Source organism: Talpa europaea (genome assembly GCF_964194135.1).
Source record: "Talpa europaea genome assembly, chromosome: 3".
NCBI lineage: Eukaryota > Metazoa > Chordata > Mammalia > Eulipotyphla > Talpidae > Talpa > Talpa europaea.
Genome location: NC_140069.1, coordinates 113,332,317 through 113,354,893, shown reverse-complemented (window position 1 = coordinate 113,354,893; position 22,577 = coordinate 113,332,317). Strand labels below are relative to the sequence as shown.

The window sequence follows — 22,577 nt, the reverse complement described above, 5'->3', positions numbered from 1 at the left end:
GATTTCAACATTAATTTTCTATAGGAAAAACATTGAAAACTATTTTAAAATGTTCCATATGATAATACTTATTATTTCTACTTCTGGTAAGTAATTAAAAGCAAGAAAGGGCCCTAGAAAATCCATTTTGTAAAACAAAAACAGTGCATTTATAACTGACAACATGATCTGTCTAAACTACGTGTTTTCTTTGTACTTTGATCTTTTCCTACTGATATTTAAGTTGCTGTTTTATGGTCTTTCCTAATGATAAAAGCAGACTTCTTAGAAATCACCTGAGCCAGACTTGGGAGTCTGAAAGAAGTAGGCACTGGAGGAAGAAAAATGGGCTGTGATAGAAACTGTGGACTTATTGCTGGTGCTGTCATTGGTGCCGTTCTGGCTGTGTTTGGAGGTATTCTGATGCCAGTTGGAGACATGCTTATTGAGAAGACGATTAAAAAGGTACACATAGTTATTCTATTTCATTCTATATTCTGTCCCTTTTTGCTTTGAGTACCTTGTTTGTATTGCATGGTAACTAGTTATTTTGTGTCTTCAAAATGAAGGAATTCTATATGTTAGAGAAATATTGCAAATATAATGTTTAACATGACTGAATTGCTATAAATAAATAAATTTAACAACTATAAATATCCAAATTCTGATAAAAGCTATTCAGTGGTATACCCATTAGTAGACATAATCTATTTTAGTTAGTCTAATGAGTATATTTTGCACGAGAAGTATATTTATTAAAGCAGTTGCAATTCAATTAATAAAAAGTAGATTTAGTTGTGTGTGTGTGTGTGTGTGTGTGTGTATCTTTTCCCAAGGGATTTTTTTTTCTAGTGACTTCATGCTTTCTATAAATTATAGCTAAAAGTTTCTTAACAGTATTTTTCCCTTATGATTTCTTATTGATTTGTGTGAAGCCATTAGGTTTATGCAATCTTGTTAGATTAAAGTCAATGGCATGAGCTGCTGTGAATGCAGAAACTACCAGTGCACTCTGAAAAAAAGTGAACATTATTTATAAAAGATAATTTATCACATGACACTAATATGCTTCATAAGTGTGTAGTGAATATTGTATAGCACAGGTAATTTTAAATAAATTTTAATTTTCTTATGACATTAACTATTAGACACCATGAAGGGAAATAGTCTTTTTCCTACTAGTGAAGAAGTTGTTGTAGTGATTAAGGAGGATAAAGATTTTCAGATGTTTCTTCTTTGTAAGGATGTTTTCATTTCACAGGAGAGAAAACATTAAATGATTAAATAGCAGAAAAAGAAATGTCACATGAGGCATTGCCACATGACTGGTGTAGAGAGTAAACATAAACAAAACAGAGCAGTCTAGTAGTAAATGATAGAATTCTCCCTCTAGAGGGCAATCGGTTTATGTGTTATAGCTAGCATTTATTGAATGCTAATATGTGCTAATACTGTTTTAAGTGCACATTCATTAATCCTTAAAATAACACGAGGATAAGTATTTTAATTATATTCAATTTATTTTGACTTTTAAAGATGCTAATTTCACGTTGTTTAACCTAATGTTATTACTATTACTATCCCAATTGACAGATGAAGTTTAAATGATTTGCATATGACCAAAACGGTGATTAAACTAATAAATCTAGTTTCATTGTTAATCACTTCACTCTATGCTTTGAGGGAAGATGACACTATACTTGGTTGGGGTAATAGCAATGATCAAGTGAGCATTTGACTAGATAGAAGATGTTACTTCAATTTGAAAGTATATCAGGGCAGTAACAGAATTGAAGTTTCAAGGTCAATGACCCAGGTGGAGACATGCCAGAAGAAAGTCACCAAGTTGAAATCCAGTCACTGGATAGATTATCTACTTAACGTGAGTCACACTAGTGAAATCAACCAAGTGAGAAGATCTTAAATTATTTTATTATCAGTCTTGTACTTCAAATTTAGCGAAAGACAAATCTATAGGTAGCCCAAATTCAATTTAAAATCAAGCTCTTAAATTCACTTGGGCATAAAATCTTTTGCGCCTTTTAAAAGTATAGGAACTTTCAAGATATTTGTCTCAAGGAATTTTTTTCTTTCTGTAGTAGTGTCAGGTTTAAGAAGAAAGTTTTCAATTATTGAATATTTCAGTATTTTTCTTTGTCACTCAACTAATCATGAAGTTATGGAAACTATACAACATTGGTGCAAAAAGAATGATTTCTCCATTATCTGCTTAACTATATGGCCCATTTTTTAAAAATTATTTATATATATATTTAAGGCTCATTTCTTCAGGAAAAAAAAGGATGGCATCAGGTAGTTGCTAACTCAGCAATTCATTTCAACTATATGTGGTTCAATTTTCTCATTTTTAAAAATATCAAGATCAACAGATAAAGTGATTCATGATTTTTAAAAGAAAAACACGATACACTTACAATGTCTTTTGCACACACTTTAGAGTTAGGGAGAGGTTTTGTTCTCCCAAGTATATTCTATTAGAGTTCATTAAGATCTGAGTTAATATAGGTGCCTTGAAAGGTACTTAATAAATTGTCTTGTATTAGTCCTTAATATTCTTACAGTGTGAGAGTAAGAATGTGTATGTTAATTTTTCCCTCACAAAGTCTCTTGGAATGCGTAAATTAATATAGCATTACACTCCTGCATATATTTCAGCCTCAACACCTTCATCAAGCACCTTTACATTTAAAAGAATAGCAGGGCCTCCCCGGTGGCGCAGTGGTTGAGCGCTGGGTTGCGAAGCTGCCCGCAGCCTCTGCGGCGCCAGTTCGATCCCCGGCTGCTCCCCGGCCACTGGAGGAGGGTCCCACATGGAGCGCAGACCTCTCCTGCCGCCCGCTGCTCCCCTCAGCAGTGTACTTCCGTCCTTCTGCCTGCTCTGCTCCCCGCTCTGGCTCTGGTGAATTCTCTCACCCTCCCGCGCTTCTGACTGTACCCAGTGCATGTATAAACAAAAAACAAACAAATAAATAAATAAATAAAGCATGCCTCTATAAAAAAAAAAATAAATAAAATAAAAGAATAGCAACAACACTTCAACTATCTATATCTAATTTTGTCTTACTATTGGGCTCGTTTCTGTAGAAAAGTAATTTTAGGGGCAAATAAAGTTTTTCAGGGACAATGGGTATAAAAAAATTTTTTCATCAATTTAGCAACTCCAGTATACCCAATGACATGGGTTGCAACAGCACAGAATTTTGAAATGACTTTTACTTGCCCTGTTCTCTAAGGAATTCTCTTATTCTCTTGCATTAAGCAATTAGTAAAATATCCTGAAGGTATGAAACTTAATTTTACTTCTACCAACTAAGTGTAGAGGGTGACAGGAAAACAAGACAGCAATAGCATGGTATGAAAGAAAACTAGAGTAAGGGTCAGAGAATAGGGCTCTCATATTCCAGTATGCCTAGGTTACTCCTGGGCCAGACACCTGGTTTCTTGGAGCCTCAGCTCTGCTACAAAATGTGACAATGTTTATACCCTTTTCTGATCCATCATTCTGTGAATAACACTTCCAGGTGAAGGAAGCAAATAGGTCAGTTTGTTCCTATACATTAGGCTCCCTTTCTGTGAAATATTTCTCTTCCTCTTCCTCTAGCACAATAAAGTATGTTGGAGTTTTCCATCCTGGGCATGTTTCCCAGTGAGTTGGAAATACTACCTGCTACAAAATCACCATTGTTTGCTATTAGTTGCTATAGCTTCACGGACTTTTGGCATAGAGACTGGGAAGGTAACTGAGAGAGCATCTATGATAATACCCTCCTTTTATACACGTGAAATTGATCCTCAGGGGGTTGGTAAATTTCCACTGGATCCCACAACTCTTAGAGTGAGGGATGATACATATATCTGAAGTGGTATGTATCTGCACCCCTCAGTTATATACAGTGTTGCAAATCATCACTGCCTCAATAAAAAATAAAATAAAAAATTAGTAGCCTAATAATAATGAATTAGACTAGTGTTCTTTTTGGAAACATGTAAATTGGATTGCAACAAATATATGTAGAGTTAGGAAAGCCATATTGTGCAGGATCTTAAAAAGAGCAGAAATTTGCATTTTTCATCCAGAAGTATTTGTTTTCTTGAAATAATTGTAATCATGCCCTGAAGTGTCCAGCTGGTGAAGAAAAGTAAAAAGCCTCCAATACCACTTGATTTTTGTTTTTCTCTTTTGCCTCATCAATCTGTCTCACTGAAGGAAGAAGAAAAGTTAACGTTCAACTAATAAGGACTTTTTGAAATATTTAATGAAGTTTGCTTAATAAATTCTGCTTTTGCAATATTGCCATAGGGTCACTGTGAAGTTTGTCAATTGCTGACCTTAAAAATCAATGCACATTTCAATTGCTTCTCTGCCTTTTGGCTAAGATTAAGTGTAGAATCAACAGACATTTCTGAAGTATTACACACTGATTATTTTGTAAAAACTTAAGAGGTTGCTATAATTTGTTCAAAAAAACCATTTCTGTTGAAAGTATGTGGCAAAGTTTCCAAGGTTCTCATGAACAAGATACTCGAGCTTGATACCATCACTAGCTAAGTAAAGGTTATAAACTCCCAGTAGTACCCATTAATTACTACAAATATAACTCAGACTTGTTTTCTTTTTAACTAGGAATCTGTTCTTGAAGATGGTACAATTGCTTTTCAAAATTGGGTTAAAGCAGGCTCAGATGTATACAGACAGTTTTGGATCTTTCATGTGCAAAATCCAGATGAAGTGGTGAAGAATGGTAGCAAAATTAAGCTTAAGCAAAGAGGTCCTTACACATACAGGTGAGCACGTCCACACAGATAAGCCTCACTCTTTCCTTGACCATATGTGTGTCCAAAAACTTTTACTTGACAAAAGCCATTGAGTTGACATGTACTTATTTTCTGTTCAGAAATAAACATAATAATCTGTGTCTATATAGAATCCTAGTTTAATAATTGTAAGAAATAAAAGATTATTATAATAAATTTAGCAACATCAAATAGCTGCATTACCTTTAAGAAATTTCAGATATTTTATTCCTGTAGCATATATTCTTAGCAACTCTGAAATATGCATGCTGAATAGAAAAAAGTATGTCAAGTTTAAAAAAACCAAAGTATTTTAAAATTCTAAAATGTTATATCAATGGTTCTTAAGATGTGGTTCCTAGACCCAGTGTTAGCATCACCTGAGAGCTGGGCAGAAGTACATCTTCTCAGGCCCCACCCCGGCCAAGTAAGTCAGTGACTTAGTTTGGAGCCCAGCAGGGAGCTTTACAAACCTTTTGGGTGATTCAATTTTGAGAACCATGAAATTAAACTGATATCCCATAACAGCAGTACTTGCTAAATATTTCTATTCCAACTCAATTCCAGATCATTTAGGTGCTTATGTATATCTAATAATTTCATTCTTTTATCTTCCCAAGTACTGGGACTGAATATGCTATAATTTTTATCATGCTTTCCCTTATAGCTTAACACACTTTTGAATAGAATCTTAGACAATTAGAACTAGGGAGAAATGATTAGCAGAACTTTTCACTTTGTAAATTAAAACAACTGACACTAGTGGATGTTTAGTTATTGGTCTGTGTTCACACAGCCCCAGGAACTGTTATTATGTGTTAAACAAGTATGTGATTTTCTTCAAGGATAATTACAACTAGAATACACAGTGATCAATTCTTACCATAAAACTTCGTATTTGTGATTATTTCTTAAAATTCATAGTTTTATAGTTATATGCCTAGGCAGATATTCTACAATTATATAATTTTCTCTCTTTTCCATCGATTAACTCACCGTCAACATTTGCAGTAAGTGTAAGGGGAGTGGCCACTGCCTTAGCACACGCTACATAAATTGCCTTGGTGTCTATTCCGGTTTGCAATTTTCACCATCTTCTGTTTTTATCACGTCTATACTTATTTACAACTTTGTCAAGAAGATATGGTCTCCATTATTACAAAAAATTCTTACCTTGGAAAATTTTTTCATGGTCTTTTAGTTTTTGTTATTAGCAAAAGCCCATTATCAATATCTTTGTTCCCAAAAATATTGTAGCTATGGTGTGAAAATCTAGATTGCACTTGTGGTTTAATGAGAATCCAAGCATAATTTTTTTAAATCATAACAAGAGTGTGAGTAAAGAGAATAATGACTATAATTTGAGAACTCATTTTCTGTTTTATTATTTGTGGGAAGAGGGTAAGGTTTTTTACCTTTTTAGCTTTAAGAATAGTACTTGGTTACAGAAACAAAAACATTGACTCTAATCCATCTCTGCTAGGTAACAGTTAAGATATATTTTATCCTGAAGCTTATCTAAGAAACATAAGGTGAATGGGGTAAATACACTTGCTTTATGTAGAGAAGCATTGCGGGTAGAGTTGACATAGAGAAGATGAATTTGAAGCTAAAGTTTATAAACAATTAACTCCTGGGCCTCCCAGGTGGCGCAGCGGTTGAGCACTGGGTTGCGAAGCTGCCCGCGGCCTCTGAGGCGCCGGTTCGATCCCCGGCTGCTCCCCGGCCACCGGAGGAGGGTCCCACATGGCGCGCAGACCTCTCCTGCCGCCCGCTGCTCCCCTCAGCAGTGTACTTCGGTCCTTCTGCCTGCTCTGCTCCCTGCTCTGGCTCTGGTGAATTCTCTCACCCTCCCGGCTTCTGACTATACCCAGTGCGTGTATAAACCAAACAAACAAACAAACAAATAGATAAATAAGACATGCCTCTAGAAAATTAAAAAAAAAATTAACTCCTATTTATATGATAATTATAAAGTGATTTCTGATCAGCTAGGGGGTCATCTTTTTATGTGCTATCACCAAGAAAAATAACTAATGTCTGCTTTGATGCCTTAACAAGGGGAGGCAGCTAGTGACCTTTCAGAAAATGTTAGTAGTTTGAGAGTCTTCTAGGTATTCAGGTAAAATTGCCTTCATAAATTACACCCTGAATCCATTTGAAATTGTGTTTGGGAGAATGTCCCTCCCCAGACAGGACCACAGGCTTATTTAGCTGATGCATGTTGAAGTGAGGTTGATGAAACTTTGATCAACAAGAAAAGGACATGGGTCAGAGAATGAAATTGCCTAGATTGAGACATTATATTATCTCTCTGAAGGCTAGATAATTCTTTCAGAATATTCTCACGTCCAACATAAGCTTTTCTGTACTTAACTTTGCTTTTACAGCAGTGCAAAACGACAACAAAAAAACAATCTTGGGACCAAAAATCCTAGAGAAAATGCCTCCCTTTGACTTAATTCATCTATACTTTTCAAAACCTGTATATCCCCTCATTTAGAATTAAAATGAATGACTAAGGTCTCTTTTTAAAAGTACACCCATCAGTTTTAAGGCTTTTTCTCTTAGTGAGTGCCATCTGCTGGTAAAATATTTAAGTACAGTTTAGGTAAGCTCTAGAATTTGGGTCACAATTATTTTGCTACATTTTCAATCATTATATAGGCATAGATGTTCCTGAAAAATTAAAGTTCCACAGTTTGAAATGTTAATGACCTTTAATCTAATTTTAAAATGCAGTTATCCGAGAGAAAACAGTAATTGACTAGCAATATACTTCCTGGGTACTGTTTCAGATTTTTAGATATTTTTATAGTAATCCAAGTAATCAAGTAGTAAAGCTTTAGTGAAATTATAGTAAATTATATATAATTTAATTATATAATTATTTTGTAATTAATAAATTATAAAACTCATTAAAAAAATTATTAGGGGCTTTCTGTGTACCAGGCACCTGCTTGGTGATACAGAATACTTTTTTTTTTTTTTTTATACATACAAGAGCTGGTGTACAGGCTAGAGATATGGGGGGTGAGAGGAGTCACCAGACACAGAACAGGCAGACTGACTGAAATACACTGCTGAGGGAAGCAGTGGGCTAATCAGGAGAGGTCTGCTGTGCCATGTGGGTTGCTCCCTGGCCGTCTGGGGTTTGAACTCGTGCTACAGAGGCTGCAGATTGCTTCATAGTGCGGTGCTTAACCCTTTGCTCCACCAGGAAGGCCCGATACAAAATACTCTTAATCCTGCCCTACAGGAATTTATATTAAGCCTGAAAAAAATTGGAGGTGAAATGTCAAAATTTATCTTACCTACACATTCAAATATGTGATAGTACAATTAATGCTATATATCTTACTTCACATCAGTGAATATTTTGAAATACTTTTCTCCATAGTAGTCATATTTTACCCCTCCCTAAAAATTAGTTGGTACCCTGCAGCATCAAGATGTTATAGCTAGGAACTTATAATAAATATCCCATATATGGGGGGTAGGGGAGGAGAATTGGTCTATAGCCTTTAAAAATGGCTATTATTTTCCCATTTGTTATCTTTAACAAAGGTTTTGGAAAAGCTAGCATCATATGGGATAGGTTCAACCCTTTTCCTTTTATTCATCATTCAGACAACTTACATGGAATTGCTATCAAAATGGGACCTGACACTCATCCTAAACCTAGATTTGTATCTGTTCTGGGTTCTCCCATGGACATTGTGTAAACTTCTGTAATGCATTTCTCCTGCTATACTAATTTCCTGTTTGCAAATTTAAACCACTTAGGATTAGTTTGTTAGAGCACTAGCATTGGCTTATTTATCATTTTAAACTAACTGGTTGCCATACTTTCTGACATTTTCTTCTAGGTACTAAAAAACCATGAGTTGCATGAATGAATAAGTATTTGAGGCCTAACGTGTACTTGAGATGGTAATTTTAAAATATTTGCTTTTGTTTTTCAGAGTTCGTTATTTAGCCAAAGAAAATATAACCCAAGATACTGAGAACCACACAGTCTCTTTTGTGCAGCCTAATGAGGCCATCTTCGAACCTTCAATGTCAGTAGGAACAGAAAATGACACTCTCACTGTTCTCAATCTGGCTGTAGCAGTAAGTAGACACACAATCATTTGTTTTGACGTACTCTAGGACCCACTATAATTTCATGGTTAGAACCATTCTTACATCTTATTTATTTTTATAAGAATGACATATGTGTTCCCATGATGTTATTCGGAATGCAGATACGATCATTTGTAAAGATGACAGTCATAATAATCAACTGAATTAGAAGACACCTGAAGTGTATCTTTAAAAAAAACAAGTTCACATGGGATGTTTTCTTGTAGCCAACTCTGAGGCAGAGAAAGGAAATCATTAGATATTGGTCAAATTAAAACTAGTGCAGAATATTTCTAGGTCCAACTGTAAAGAGACAGTTAATAGAAATTTTTATTAAACTTCACATCTAGGATTTCATCTGTTTGCTGAAAATCATATTGGGATTTAATTAAAAAAAAAACATCAACAGTGTTTTATTTTTTGTTTGTGTGTTTTGTAGGCTGCACCTCATCTCTATCCGAATGCATTTGTTCAAGTGCTACTTAATTCACTTATCAAAAAGTCAAAGTCTTCCCTGTTTCAAAACAGAACTGTGAGAGAGTTCTTGTGGGGCTATACAGATCCTTTCTTGAGTTTGGTTCCTTACCCTATCCCTACCACAGTTGGTGTGTTTTATCCGGTGAGTGGCAAATGTGGGAAGGGTCTATTTTAAAGTGAATGAATTAATAACAAATGCAATTAATAAATTTGTAACAGTGTGTTAATCCTATTTCTGATTTGGGAATGCATACCTATTTTTTTAAAAGTCCCTCTTTTACATGGCTGAAACTTTCATGTTTGGAAAGTCTATTGATTTGAATGGAGCAGTTAAATTTTAAATTACGATTTAATCAGGCCTCCAGATTTGGATACACAGTTTGTCTAAAATTAGTTTTTAAGCCTGAAAGGCATTAAGTAGTAATTTCAACTTTGATATTATTCCTCAAAAAAATCAGATTAATACATCATTTTTAAATTAAATGTATTCATATATATCAAATTATCATCAGTTTGTCTATAAGAACATATAGCAGGTCACTAATGTCATGAAATGGAAGCTTGGAGATACAGGAAAATGTGAAGTTGGTGATATAGTTCTGAAATATAAATAGTCAAATTCCAATTTAATTATCTGCTTGTAGTATGATTTCATTTGGCACTATGTGATATTTGTAAAATCCTCCAGTTTATTATTTTACTTTCAGATAATCTTTAGAACTGAAACATTATATGTCAATTAAATATGAATGTAAATACTCTAAGTACTCACAGATTCGGTTATTTTTCAAACTCAAATACTCATAGCTCTTCCCTTGGCTAATTCTCTTAATTTTACAAACCTAATTTTCAATAACCACTTATTAAGCATAACATTTAGAATATTTCTAGAAAACTGTCATTCATCGGTTTTGTTCAATATCTTGTCACCTCAATGTAATAGGAGTAATGATCAAAACTACCTTCCTGGTATACAGAGTACCAGAGTTTGGATGATGTCAACTTCTGAAACTTGTTTTCTTCCCTTGTCTTTGCATCTAGCACTTGTTTCTAAGCATCTTTCATATATTATATTTTTAAAACATTAAGGCCTTATTGGATATATATTTCAAATCATTTAAAATAATTGCAAATGACCAGAATGAGAAATGCAAAGTGAATTGTTTTTATAATTTGCAAAATATTGTTTGTGTATCTTTTCAGTACAATGATACAGTGGATGGAGTTTATAAAGTTTTCAATGGAAAAGACGACATAAGCAAAGTTGCCATAATCGACACGTATAAAGGTAAAAAGTAAGTATCCAGGTGAAATGTGTGTGTTACTAGGTCACTCGCAGGAAGGAGGGTATATGTTTAACAACCAGTACAGTACAGCTACTGACCTGTGGGACAGGCCTACCTGGATCTCAGCCCTGGATTTTCCTGTTCTTCCAGATTTTAACCCTTCTCTTGTGACAACTAGTAACTGAATATTGTTCCCACTTTCAGGTTTACCTTTATGCACAGGTTTTTTATATAAAAAAAAAAAATCCAAAGGGATACATATCTCTGCTCCCATACAACTAGATAATCACAGGTAAAAGGAAGAAAATCAGTGTATCAATTGATCTTTTAGCAGGTAGAAAAATATACTGACTGTTTTTAAATATTGAAGTTAATCTCAAATTTTTAGCTCCAGTGGCATGACTTTATAAAGGAAGCTTAGTGAATCAACACTTTCATTTCTTAGGCTCTACAAAACTCTCCTGAAATACTCAGCTTTTTAAAACCTTAATCAGTTTATAAGTGGAATTAGTATTTTAGTACAATTTTAAAATTTACATAGAACTCAAATATGAGGTATCTCCATGTATCCTGTTTTCCTAGCTCCTACCTATTCATCTGGAATATACACAACTTTTATATATATATATATATATATATATATATATATATATATATATAAAATAGGAAGAACTCTGACAAGCATCAAAAAAAAAACCTCAAAAATGTGTATCAGACCAATATTAAACGGAAAAAGGAATAAAAAGCAAAAGAGAAAATGTTATAATTAAATAACCTTAGTCTCAGAGTCCCTAACTAAATATTATATACAACAGTTAAATATTCACTGGTGTAAAATTTCCTTCCATAGTCAACATGTTTTCATAGAAAAGTCTAGTGGAGGAAAACAAGCAATTCAAAATGCTCATTTCATGAGACGTCACAGCCCTGTTTTTATGCTGAGGAACATTTTCTCCATTTCAACACTATAGAGAGCTTTAGAGGTGAGTTGCTAAGTGCGCCTAACTAGAGGTAGAATTTCACATCAATTCAGCATTATGATAGGGTTAACTTAATCATGATCATTTTTGACATGATAAGTTAACAGCTTTTTGTGTTTACAAATGAAGCACTTAGCATGTCATTGGCTGATAGGTCAGGACTAAGAAAAATCAGTTTCCCATGATCAAAATATTCTGAAGATTCAGAGAAACTATTTTATTGCTATATTATTGCTATATTTTATTATTATATATAAAAACCTACATACCAAAGTATAAATAAATAAACTGTTATACTTTAATGCTAGTTCTCATACAAGGGTTAACGGAGGGGGAAGTATAATTGACTTTTACATTTTCAATCTGTGATCAAACACCTGCTGCTCTTTCTCCCCACCTTCTATTCCCTCATACCATTTATATGTGACCCAGTTTATCTTTTCTTCCTATTCAGTGTGAACATTCAACAAGCTACCAAATAATTCACTACTCCCTTTGGAAAAATAATCTTCCCTTAAGTAGAGACCTAATTTCTGATAAACGTTTCTCAAGTTTCTTCTTTCAGAATTGAGTATTATATAACTTCTAATTAAAAACATTTGGCAGTTTTTGTTAGAATCTGTCCACTTCATGATATTAGCCACTTAAATGATCTCAGCAAAATAAAGCATCAGACCAAAAATAGGACCTAATTATTAGAACATTTCTGAAATTTAGCTGTTAGCCTTTGTCACATCTAGTCATTGTTCTAGGTAAAGTGTTGAATCATGATAGACGAAGTAATGTGAAAAAGGTACTGTTAAAATGAGAATGTTTGTTCATTTTTCTTTCTTTTTATTCCTAAGAACTCTCTCCTATTGGCCAAGTTATTGTGACATGGTTAATGGTACAGGTAAGAGCATTTGTTTTATGATAATAATCACCGGTCAGCTGACTTGCTCTCTCAGAAATGCAGTCACATCTAGAGTGTTGTGTTGTGGGAATAAGTTTACCTATTTTGATATCCCCCAAACATCATTCAGAATCTCTGTTCTTATACAGACTATATCTATATCTAAGGGTATATCTAACTACTGTGATGGGATTTCTGAAAATGAACCATCAAGGACTAGCTTTTACTGCATTTCTAGGGGGATGATTTGCTTTGTAAAAGCTTAACTTAATGACTTGTCATCATTAAGAAGACATTAAAAAACCTTAGAAGTAGTTCCTGTTCACATTTTTGTATAGACTATAGAGACCATTTAAGTTAAAATAATAGAAATACAAGATAGATGATTACAAAACGTAAAGCCTACTACTAATGAGGTTGCTGAGATAGAATCAGTAGAGTTACAAGACTGTCATCTATGTTGAGTAAGATGATCAGAGTTAAGAGTAGAAATCATCAATGACAAATTGTGTTTATAAAAGCAATGGATTGCATTGACATCTCATTAGCTGATATGTTTGGAGGGGTCAAAATCAGATGCTTATTAATCATGAAAAATATATGTAAAAGTGAACATTTTGGATGGGGGCTACAGAGTACTATGAACTGAGATTTAGAGTGTGGTTAGGCTTGGCACAGCAGACCTCCTGACTCACCCGCTGCTCTCCTCAGCAGTGTATTTCAGTCAGTCTGCCTGTTCTGTTCTACTCTGTCTCTGGTGAATCCTCTCACGCCTTGCACCTCTGGCCTGTACCCCCATTCTTGAATGCATAAATAAGTAAATCTTTCAAAAAAAAAGAAAAAGTGTGGTTAGGCTTGACTTATTCTCCTTGAAGAAAAGCAAATTAGTTTAAGAATGAAGATTTTTAAAAAGCAGTGGGAATCAAATACCACAAGGTAATTAAACTCAGAGGTGAGTTTTCAATTACTAAGAAGCAGAAGCCTGATGTTTACAAAGTTGGTTAGGCAATACCCTGCAGGTAAATTATATAATTAAGATGAAGAAAGTTTAAATTCAAAGTTACATAAAAGGGAATTAAAAAACAGGGAATGTTTGCTTTTCCAAAGGTATTATTGAGTTTTGTATGTTTAACTTTGTTGTCATGTACTTGTAGGAAAAATATCAAAAACTGTTGAGTTTGCTTTGTAGCACTTTGAACCATGGGACTTGAAGAAATTCCATTCTAATTAAAGCATTTCTGCAAATAAACTGTGCAAGTTCCCAATAATTGTGTAAGCGTAATACTTCAGTCCTTAGATACAGAGAGACTATACAGTGCTGCCATAAAATAGGATTTTTTTATGGGTTGAAAAAAGTTGAATTCTGTCTAAAGTTAAGCAGTAGGGAAGTTTCACAGGAGGAGCTGAGCATTCACTTACAACATTAGTATAAACACAGGAGCATTAGGTATGAAGTTAAAATTGGGAGAAAAGTAGAAGGAAAACAACTTAAGAACAGAGGTAGATTGAGCAGAACAGCAAACTCTGATGTGATCCCTGTGAGAGATATTCTTAGTTACGGCACTAGGGAAAAGGGACTAATGAAACAAAAGTTTCCAGTGTGTTTTCATTATGATTTAAGTGTTTCCTCTACTTTCTTCAGTAAATATGAACATATTTTCAATTTATGTTTGAATATTTTTAAAGATCTGTTCATATTTGCTCTTTCTCTTTTGCCCATAATAATTACTAGACATAATCGTGACATAATCTTCAATAATATTTCAGAAAATTATTTTTAAAGCTTTCAATGTGTTGTATTCATTTCAGGGGTTAGGGATTGGGAAGCAGTTGTAGCAGTGCCCATTCAGGACCTCTCTGGAGAGTTTAAGCTAAATTGTAATACCCAGTTCTCTCAATGTCAGGGTCAAATTCTCTGATCTTTCATTATATTTCACTTATCACAAGATCATAAGTGAAATATAATAGGATCAGAAGGTTGATACATTTCCTGGAGGAGAAAAGAAAACCTGTAGTGCATAATTGAAGAAGGGTGGTACCCTTTTGAACAAAGAAATTCAGTGTTTACTCATTTGGTGATATTGATTTGAGGAGCAAAAGGATGAATTATCTAGCTGTTTCTTCACATTTCCAGTATATGCCAAGTAGAAATTCAGTAAACTCAACCAACAGCCTTTCAGTGTCATAGATTTTCACACAATTTTCAGGAAATTCTGTCTAATAAGGAAATTTCATAAGTGATTTAAAAATTATTCAGCAGCCATTAGGACAGATTAGTGAATCATTATCAAAAGTAAGAACTTGAATAGGAATTCTAAATGGCAAGAAAAGTGTTACCATTTCAACAACATAAGATTTTGTCATTATTTTTAAAACTTATTGTTAAAGAGTGAGGAAATTTAACTTGCATACCAATGAATGTCTATAGTATACAGATTTGTTGAATATGGTAGCTGTCTCTACCATGTGGCTTTATTCCAATGTCCCTTTTAAACACATGAAATGTGACCAAAATTCACTGTAGTGGAAAATTATGTAGTTTGAGATTTTGTTAATTTTTATACTGATGACATGTTGAAACTAAGATAATTGGGATATTTTTGGATATATTGAGTTGAGTAAAATACATCTAACTTTTTAATGTAGTTGATAGATAATTATAAACTGTGCGTGTGTGTGTGTATATATATATATATATATATATCAGTCAAAACGCAAACCCTATTATATTGTTGATGAGAATATGAACTGGTACAACCATTTTGGGAAGGGATCTAATTTACATGAAACTAAAAATGAAAGTATTCTATGACCTGACAGTCCCACTTTGGGGCATCCATCTGAAGAACATGAACCTGTCAAGTTAAAAAAAAATATTCTGCAATGTTTATTACAGCATTATCTATGAGAGCATTATCTATTGATACATGAAAACAATCTAAATTCTCACTTATAATATTAAATCAAGAAGATGTAGTATATATCCACACAATGAAATAGTATTTAGCTACAAGGAAAAATAAAATGTTGCCATTGAAACAGCAAATGGGAAGGACTTTGAGGGAATTGCATCTAGTAAAGCAAGTCAGAATGACAAACACAAATGTTGCACATTTACATAGCATATGATTCAACAAAGCAAAATACTTATAAAGACTAGTGGACACTGGGGCCTCCCTGGTGGCTCAAGGGGTTATGACCCAACCTCTGCAGCACGAGTTCCATCTCCAGCTGGCCAGCGAGCAACCCACATGGCGCAGCAGACCTCTCCTGCTGCTCCCCTCAGCAGTGTACTTTGGCCAATCTGCCTGTTCTGTTATCCATTCTGTCTCTGGTGAATCCTCTCACCCCCCCGCCCCCCGCACCTCTGGCCTGTACCCCAGCTATTGTATGCATAAATAAAAAAAATCTTTAAAAAAAAGACTAGTGGACACATAAACAATGTGAGGTTTCTGAGGAAGGAATGGTCAAAGGGAGTAAGAGATAGTGGTGGGAAAATAAAAGAATAGAGGGTCTTAGGAAAACTTCTTTCCAACAACAAAGCATAAAACTAAACCTAAAAGAAAAAAATTACATATGCAGTTTGCACTAAATTTCCGCTAACCATGCTGAGATAGAGATTTATAGATTTTTCTAGGACACACATCGCATCTAATTCCTTGCCACTGACTTGACTTTTAAACAGATGGAGCCTCATTTCCACCTTTTGTTGAGAAGAGCCGGGTGTTGCAATTCTTTTCCTCTGACATTTGCAGGTAAGAAAAGACAACAATGTATTTCTGTGAGCTAAAACTTTTCCCCCAAGTGACAAAATGCAGACCAAAAAGTTCATACTTAATAGTTAATTATCATGGTATTTGAGAAAAAGAAAATATAGTTCAGGAAATTTTTCTTGTTTTAGTGACAATGAATACAATGATGTGTAATTAATGTTTATTAAATCAAAAAAAAAATCAAGGACTTAGGTTATGTCAGATAGCACAGAAGCGTTGGTTGTGTTACTTGTCTAAACAAGAAGGATTTTTCCCTTCTTTTACTCCACTATCAGTCTATTTAATAAGTCAAGTCTAGAATGGTATGCCCAGTTTTTCTAATGTCTACAGAAGATGATGCATGAGATTGTTAGTGTGTGCCACTACCACTATTATTATTGTTACTGAGGTAACATTGATTTAGATCAGTATGTTTTAGAAGTATTGGATCTCCCCCTCCAGAGTTGCTAGCATACTGCACCCAACACCAAGGCACCCACAGTCCACCCACCACCTTGTTCCATTGTGCTCACTCCCCATTTTGTTCTTCTCCCTTCGCCTTTATCCCTCTGGTAACCTCAATTCTACAGTCAGCAACTAGAGTCCTTGGTTTGACTTCTACTGACGTTTTGGTTTCTCTATAGTCCACATGTAAATAACATCTGGTATTTGTCTTTCTCCTGTTAACTTATTTCTCTTAGCACAATCCATGCCATCTTTACAAATTGATGGGGCCCAGTAGATACCATACGGGCATTGAAATCACACCAAACACTTGAATCCTAGCCCTGTTCCTAAATTCTGTGTGTTTGGGAACAAGCACTTAACATCTCTGAATCTTCTAGTGATCTGTAAAACTGAAGAGGCAAGTTTCTTATAGGGTTATCTGGGATTAGAAGAAACAGCCCCATACATTGCCTAGATTCTGCTGGATGCTAGTAAAAGGTGGAAGCATATGAGAGCTTCATCAGCACTTATATGCACACCTCCCTGGAGGAGATGGCCTTTCTCTACAGGGTAAATTTTGAAAACCAAAATTTCACTTAAACTTGGCACAGATGAAAGATTTGAGGCTCATATACAAATTTATGGAAGAAATTAACAAGAAATGTCCATAAGGAGGACATTTGAGTATATGTATAGATTTTGTGTTCTTTGTAGCTCGCAGGCAAAAATTGGTCCCAAAAGTATTTGAGAACAAATGTAAGAATAGCTTACTTGGGTTCTGAGTTCTAGTATGACTTAATTCTTAGGAAAAAAGTTGTCATGAAATGTTAAGCAAAAATATAAAACTAAGGGGGAAAAAATCCCTAGCGTAGAGTTCAGGTAACTTAAATAGCTTTTACTCATCTGTGTTTTAGGTCAATCTATGCTGTGTTTGGAGGTGAGATTGATCTGAAAGGAATTCCTGTGTTTAGATTCGTTCTTCCACCCAAGGCCTTTGCATCTCCAGTTCAAAATCCAGACAACCATTGCTTCTGCACAGAAAAAGTTATCTCAAAAAATTGTACATTGTATGGTGTACTAGACATCAGCAAATGCAGAGAAGGTGAGTAAATATTCTCAATATCACATCCCCTGACAATTTGCATTATTCTTTAAAATATAGCCTTTACCCAGGATTCCTTTCCTCAAAAATTTAAAATTAAAATGAGAAAATACAGTCCTTACTTTCTGTCCTTGTTCATGAGGTTCCAGAGGTGTATCAGTTTTGTAAAACTTGGTTATTAGGTAAAAGTACACTGATATTTTCCTGTGCTACTATGGAAAATGTTGATTTGGGGGTTTCTGCCCATTCTTTAGGTTTTTGGGTTTTTTTTTTTTCAATTTTCCATGTGTCAGTTCCTTTTATGTTTTGGACATTAGACAAAAGGCTTGCAAATATTTTACCCCATTCCACATATAGCCTTTATATTTTGTTGATGGTTTCCAATGCTATGTGGAATCCATGAGTTCCTCTTAGACTGAGCATCCCTATCTATCCATCTGCAATTTTCTAGCTTTTTCTCCTGACAAAACTGGAAATATGTATTTCAGTAGAAGAATTAAGTTAAATATGTAATTTTGGTCTTGTTTTGCTCATTCCTTTTATTCTGGATTAGATGTGGGTAAAGGAAGTAGAAGCTCTCAAAGATATTCTTAGTCCATTGACAGATTACTGTCTGAAACAAATATATATGGTTAAAGCTTTGTGTTCATAAGCTAAACTTTACATATTGAAAATTAACACCTAAGAAATGAACTGTAAATGCCAATCAAGTGGTTATTAGGATGATACAGAATTTTATTTTACAATAGTGATCAGTGGTTCTATCGATCTCCAACTCCTTTTCACATGAATGTTAAATCCAACCATGCATTTTTTTCATTTTATAACTTTTCTTTAATAATGCTATGTATAGTTCAGCAGTATAGGATCTCACCTCTCTCATGAATGTTACCACACCACACCTACCAATCAAGGCATCCAGATTTCTCTACCATAGACATTGGGTTCTCTTCCCCTTTTTATTTTTAAGGAATTCTACTCTGAGTGATATGAAATGAGGAAATGACTGTCCCAATTGTCTCTTAAAACTTGTTTTCAGGAAAACCTGTGTACATTTCACTTCCTCATTTTCTACATGCGTCTCCTGAAATTTTAATCCCTCTTGAAGGCTTACATCCAAATGAAGAAGAACATAGGACATTCTTAGATGTGGAACCTGTAAGTAAATATATTATTGACCTGATTTATTTAGTTCTTTTTTAAACAAAATTGAAAGAAAGTAAATTTTCTACTGGTTATCCACATTTATTGAATCACAAACTTGATAAATTCCTTTTTTTTTCCATTTCAGTGAAAATTGCATTGATTTCTTCCTATTGCTGCTTGTTGGCATAGGAACTTTTATAAACTTTTTTTATTGTCTATAGCTCAGAACTACTGATGATGGAAATGCCTATAATTAACTGAAAACTTTTTGGTATAAATTACTATTAAGGCTGTTTTACTTAACTACAAGTACTGTTGTATATTACGAGGGACTCAATATTTTATATGTATGTGCAAATTTGGGGCAAGATCTATTAGTTTCAAGAATAATCTATAGAATTCCTACAGCAAAGCAATTATTTAAATATTCTCCCTTTCAAAATGAAATGCTAGCATTTTACTAGTAATGTTTCTGTTTAAATAATGATAGACAAACTGGTGATACATGGATTCTGAATAAGTATACTTGACCATGTGTATACAGTTCAAGAACTTAACTATGTGAACTCATCTGTTTCATTGTCGTTGATTACCCATAATCATTTCAGATAAAGGTCTTAAATCAAACTAAAACCTTGACATTAGTTTAGGCAAAGAAATCGTGTGGTGTGTATGCATGTATGTATACTGTATTTTATTCTTAATTATATATAACAGTGAAAGTTATGTTAGAAGGGTGTTTTTAAAAAGCTAAAAAGGGCCTTTGCTGGTGGCGCAGGGGTTAGAGTTTCAACGCTATAAGTGCTATATCAAGCTATTGCCAGCTACTACAGCATGAGTTCTATCTATCCCCATCCGGGCAGCTGGCCCACATGGCATGGCAGACCTCTCCTGTCATCTGCTGCTCCCCTCAGCTTCCAGTAGATTCACCTGTTCTGCTCCCCACTCTGTCTCTGGTGAATCCTCTCACCCCCCTGCACTCTGGCCTACACCCCTGTTCTTGTATGCATAGATAAATAAATCTTCAAAAAAAAAATGAAAAACTAAAAATCATTTTTTTTTTTTTTTTTAGATAACTGGGTTCACTTTACAATTTGCAAAACGGCTGCAAGTCAACATATTGGTCAGACCAGCAAAAAAAATTGAGTGAGTCTCTTGAAAAAGGTTATTATTATTAGAATACAGCAATCTAATTAGAAATTTGTATTAGAAAGATTGCTAAGAGTGAAAAGGTGTCTGAGAAACAGCTCATTAAAATTGCAAATTTCATTATGGGGAACAAAAATCAAGAAATTTAACCAAGTTTCAAGTGCAATTTCTGAACATTTACACTAGTAATTACTAAAATTTCTAGGATATATGTGTTTAATATTAGTATATATTTTCATTTTCAAATGTACATTGCAGGACAATGAAGAATCTAAAGCATGACTATATTGTGCCTATTCTTTGGCTTAATGAGGTTAGTATTTTTATCTATTAGTCTTTAAACATAGTCAACTTCCATCTATATTACAAGGTAGTGGGTGTGGTGTGGTCACATACATCTGAGGAGGTGTGACCCTGTGCCTCTGAATCACATACAGTGTTGTAAACCAATGTTAACCTCAATAAATAACTTTTTACTATTTCAAAATTGACTAAGTATACATAGCATTTGAAGTTGCAGATGTTTCCAGTGCCCAGAGAGATACAAGCCACACAGCAGTATCAAGTCTGTGCTAGTTTTCAGTGTTTTTCTTTCAGCAAGATTATTTTCAAAATATATCTATAAAATACGGTTTTGTTTTGTTTTTTGTAGTACTTGTCTGAGGAAGGACTCATGCATACATGTAACTGTAAATAACTCAAGATTCACTGATATTACAGTGCTAACACAGACAGACTGGGCCAGGTTAGAGGAGGCACTGGCAGGCTAGCCTGTTGCTTGCTAAATGTCTTTAGAGGGATTGAAGCTTTTGACACTTGATATCCCCACTCTGTCACTGGGAAACATCCTTTAGAAAATCATGAACTATTTAAGACCATTCTGAAAATCAAATGACTCCTAGTGTATTGAGGGGTGCTATGTAAATGTGTTTAAAGGGATGGGATTATATTTTACTCCAATTACTCCACTTTGACTTATTCCGTTCCTTGACATGCAAAGGGATTCCACTAGCTTGTCTTGTGTGCGCAGCTAACACCCATACAGGCGTTTAGACCAAAGAGATACTAAAGGGATACTTAAGAATATTTTTGCTTCGCTGATCCACACAATTCACTCAAATAATGTTAATTAACAACTTGATTACAGACTGCTACCATTGGTGATGAGAAGGCAGAAATGTTCAGAAAGAAAGTGACTGGAAATATACACCTTCTTGGCCTGGTAGAAATGATCTTACTCAGTGTTGGTGTGGTGATGTTTGTTGCTTTTATGATTGCATATTGTGCCTGCAGATCGAAGAAAGTAAAATAAGTAAGTATATATCATAAATGTGTTGTGTTAGTGATTACTTCTTTTCATTTTATCAAAGAGGGGTTATAATTAGGCTGCAAATATTTCTGGACATGTCTACCAAAATATTTTTAATATATCTTCCGAAATTCAAAATGCTTAATTATAAATTAAGACATAAAGGAAGACTGAATGAGTAAATAAGGTCTATAAGTCAGATCACTATGTTACATTTTTAAATCTTGGGAGAAGAGGATTAAAGATGAAATTTTCACCTTTGAAAAACTAGAGTTTTTGTGCAGAATTCTGACTTTACATTTCTTGATTATTTAAGAGAAAAGAAAATGAGGGAAAATCAATTAGAGAACTAACTGAAATAAAGTATTAACATTAGCAAAGTGAAGATAGCATATTAAAAAACAGGATTATTGCATTTTCAAAATCAAGTTATGAACCATGGTTGTTTTCTGTGGAAGCCCCAATGAATGATTACAATTCATGAGCTATATTTTGAATGTAACAATATAAGAAAATAGAGTTCAGCACAGTGCAACCAAATCATCTGCACTTCAGACAAAAAAATCACAAAGGTGAGTTAGGCCTCTGTGTTTTAGATATCAATGCCACAGGCATTGATATATAGAAGTGTATATACCTCTATAAGGCAGGCATAGTACAAATGCTCCTTCAGGGCAGATTGAGTTAGGACTCCTTACCTGTCTCTTTGAGCTGTTGGGAGTAGCCTTCCACATAGCCTTTTGAATAGGAAGATAACTGACTTACCCTTGGAGTCCATAAGAGAAATTTTCTCTGCAGCTTGAGAAATTCAGGTAAATAGGAAAATATTGTAACTTGGATATAAAGAATGTGTGTATTACTGTTTTGTTTGTCCACTGCTTCCTGACAATTTGCAATGTTTCTTCTGCTTTTCAGGCAGCAAATGAGTCTACAGTTATGTACAGCTACATCAGGACTTTGCCAATGTTGACCTACAAAAATGAAGATTTAATGTGGTTTCTTTTTACCAAACCCATCTTTTAGCTGAAGAAATGGTGGCACTCTTTTTCTAAGCAACAAGAGTAAGGTCATTAAAATCCATACTTTGAACAAAAAAACCCAGCACGATTTAAGACATA

At 34.3% G+C, this 22,577-nt stretch overlaps 1 protein-coding gene across 4 annotated transcripts; it reads left to right on the top strand.

Annotated features, from left to right (window-relative positions):
* Positions 1-324: 324 nt before the first annotated feature.
* On the top strand, positions 325-21,462 carry CD36 (CD36 molecule (CD36 blood group); the record flags this gene model as incomplete). 4 transcript variants are annotated; one of them, XM_084229486.1, is made up of 12 exons in its annotated part: positions 325-444; positions 4,727-4,785; positions 8,760-8,907; positions 9,359-9,538; positions 10,600-10,691; positions 12,508-12,554; positions 16,240-16,309; positions 17,668-17,855; positions 18,895-19,013; positions 20,074-20,147; positions 20,409-20,463; positions 21,298-21,462. In XM_084229486.1, the coding sequence occupies 12 exons, from the start codon at positions 325-327 to the stop codon at positions 21,460-21,462; spliced, it is 1,317 nt and encodes a 438-aa protein (XP_084085612.1). The 4 variants fall into 4 exon arrangements, with proteins under 4 accessions (XP_084085612.1, XP_084085611.1, XP_084085614.1 ...); XM_084229485.1 differs by having other exon boundaries at positions 4,625-4,785; XM_084229488.1 differs by lacking the exon at positions 9,359-9,538 and having other exon boundaries at positions 4,625-4,785.
* Positions 21,463-22,577: the final 1,115 nt, after the last annotated feature.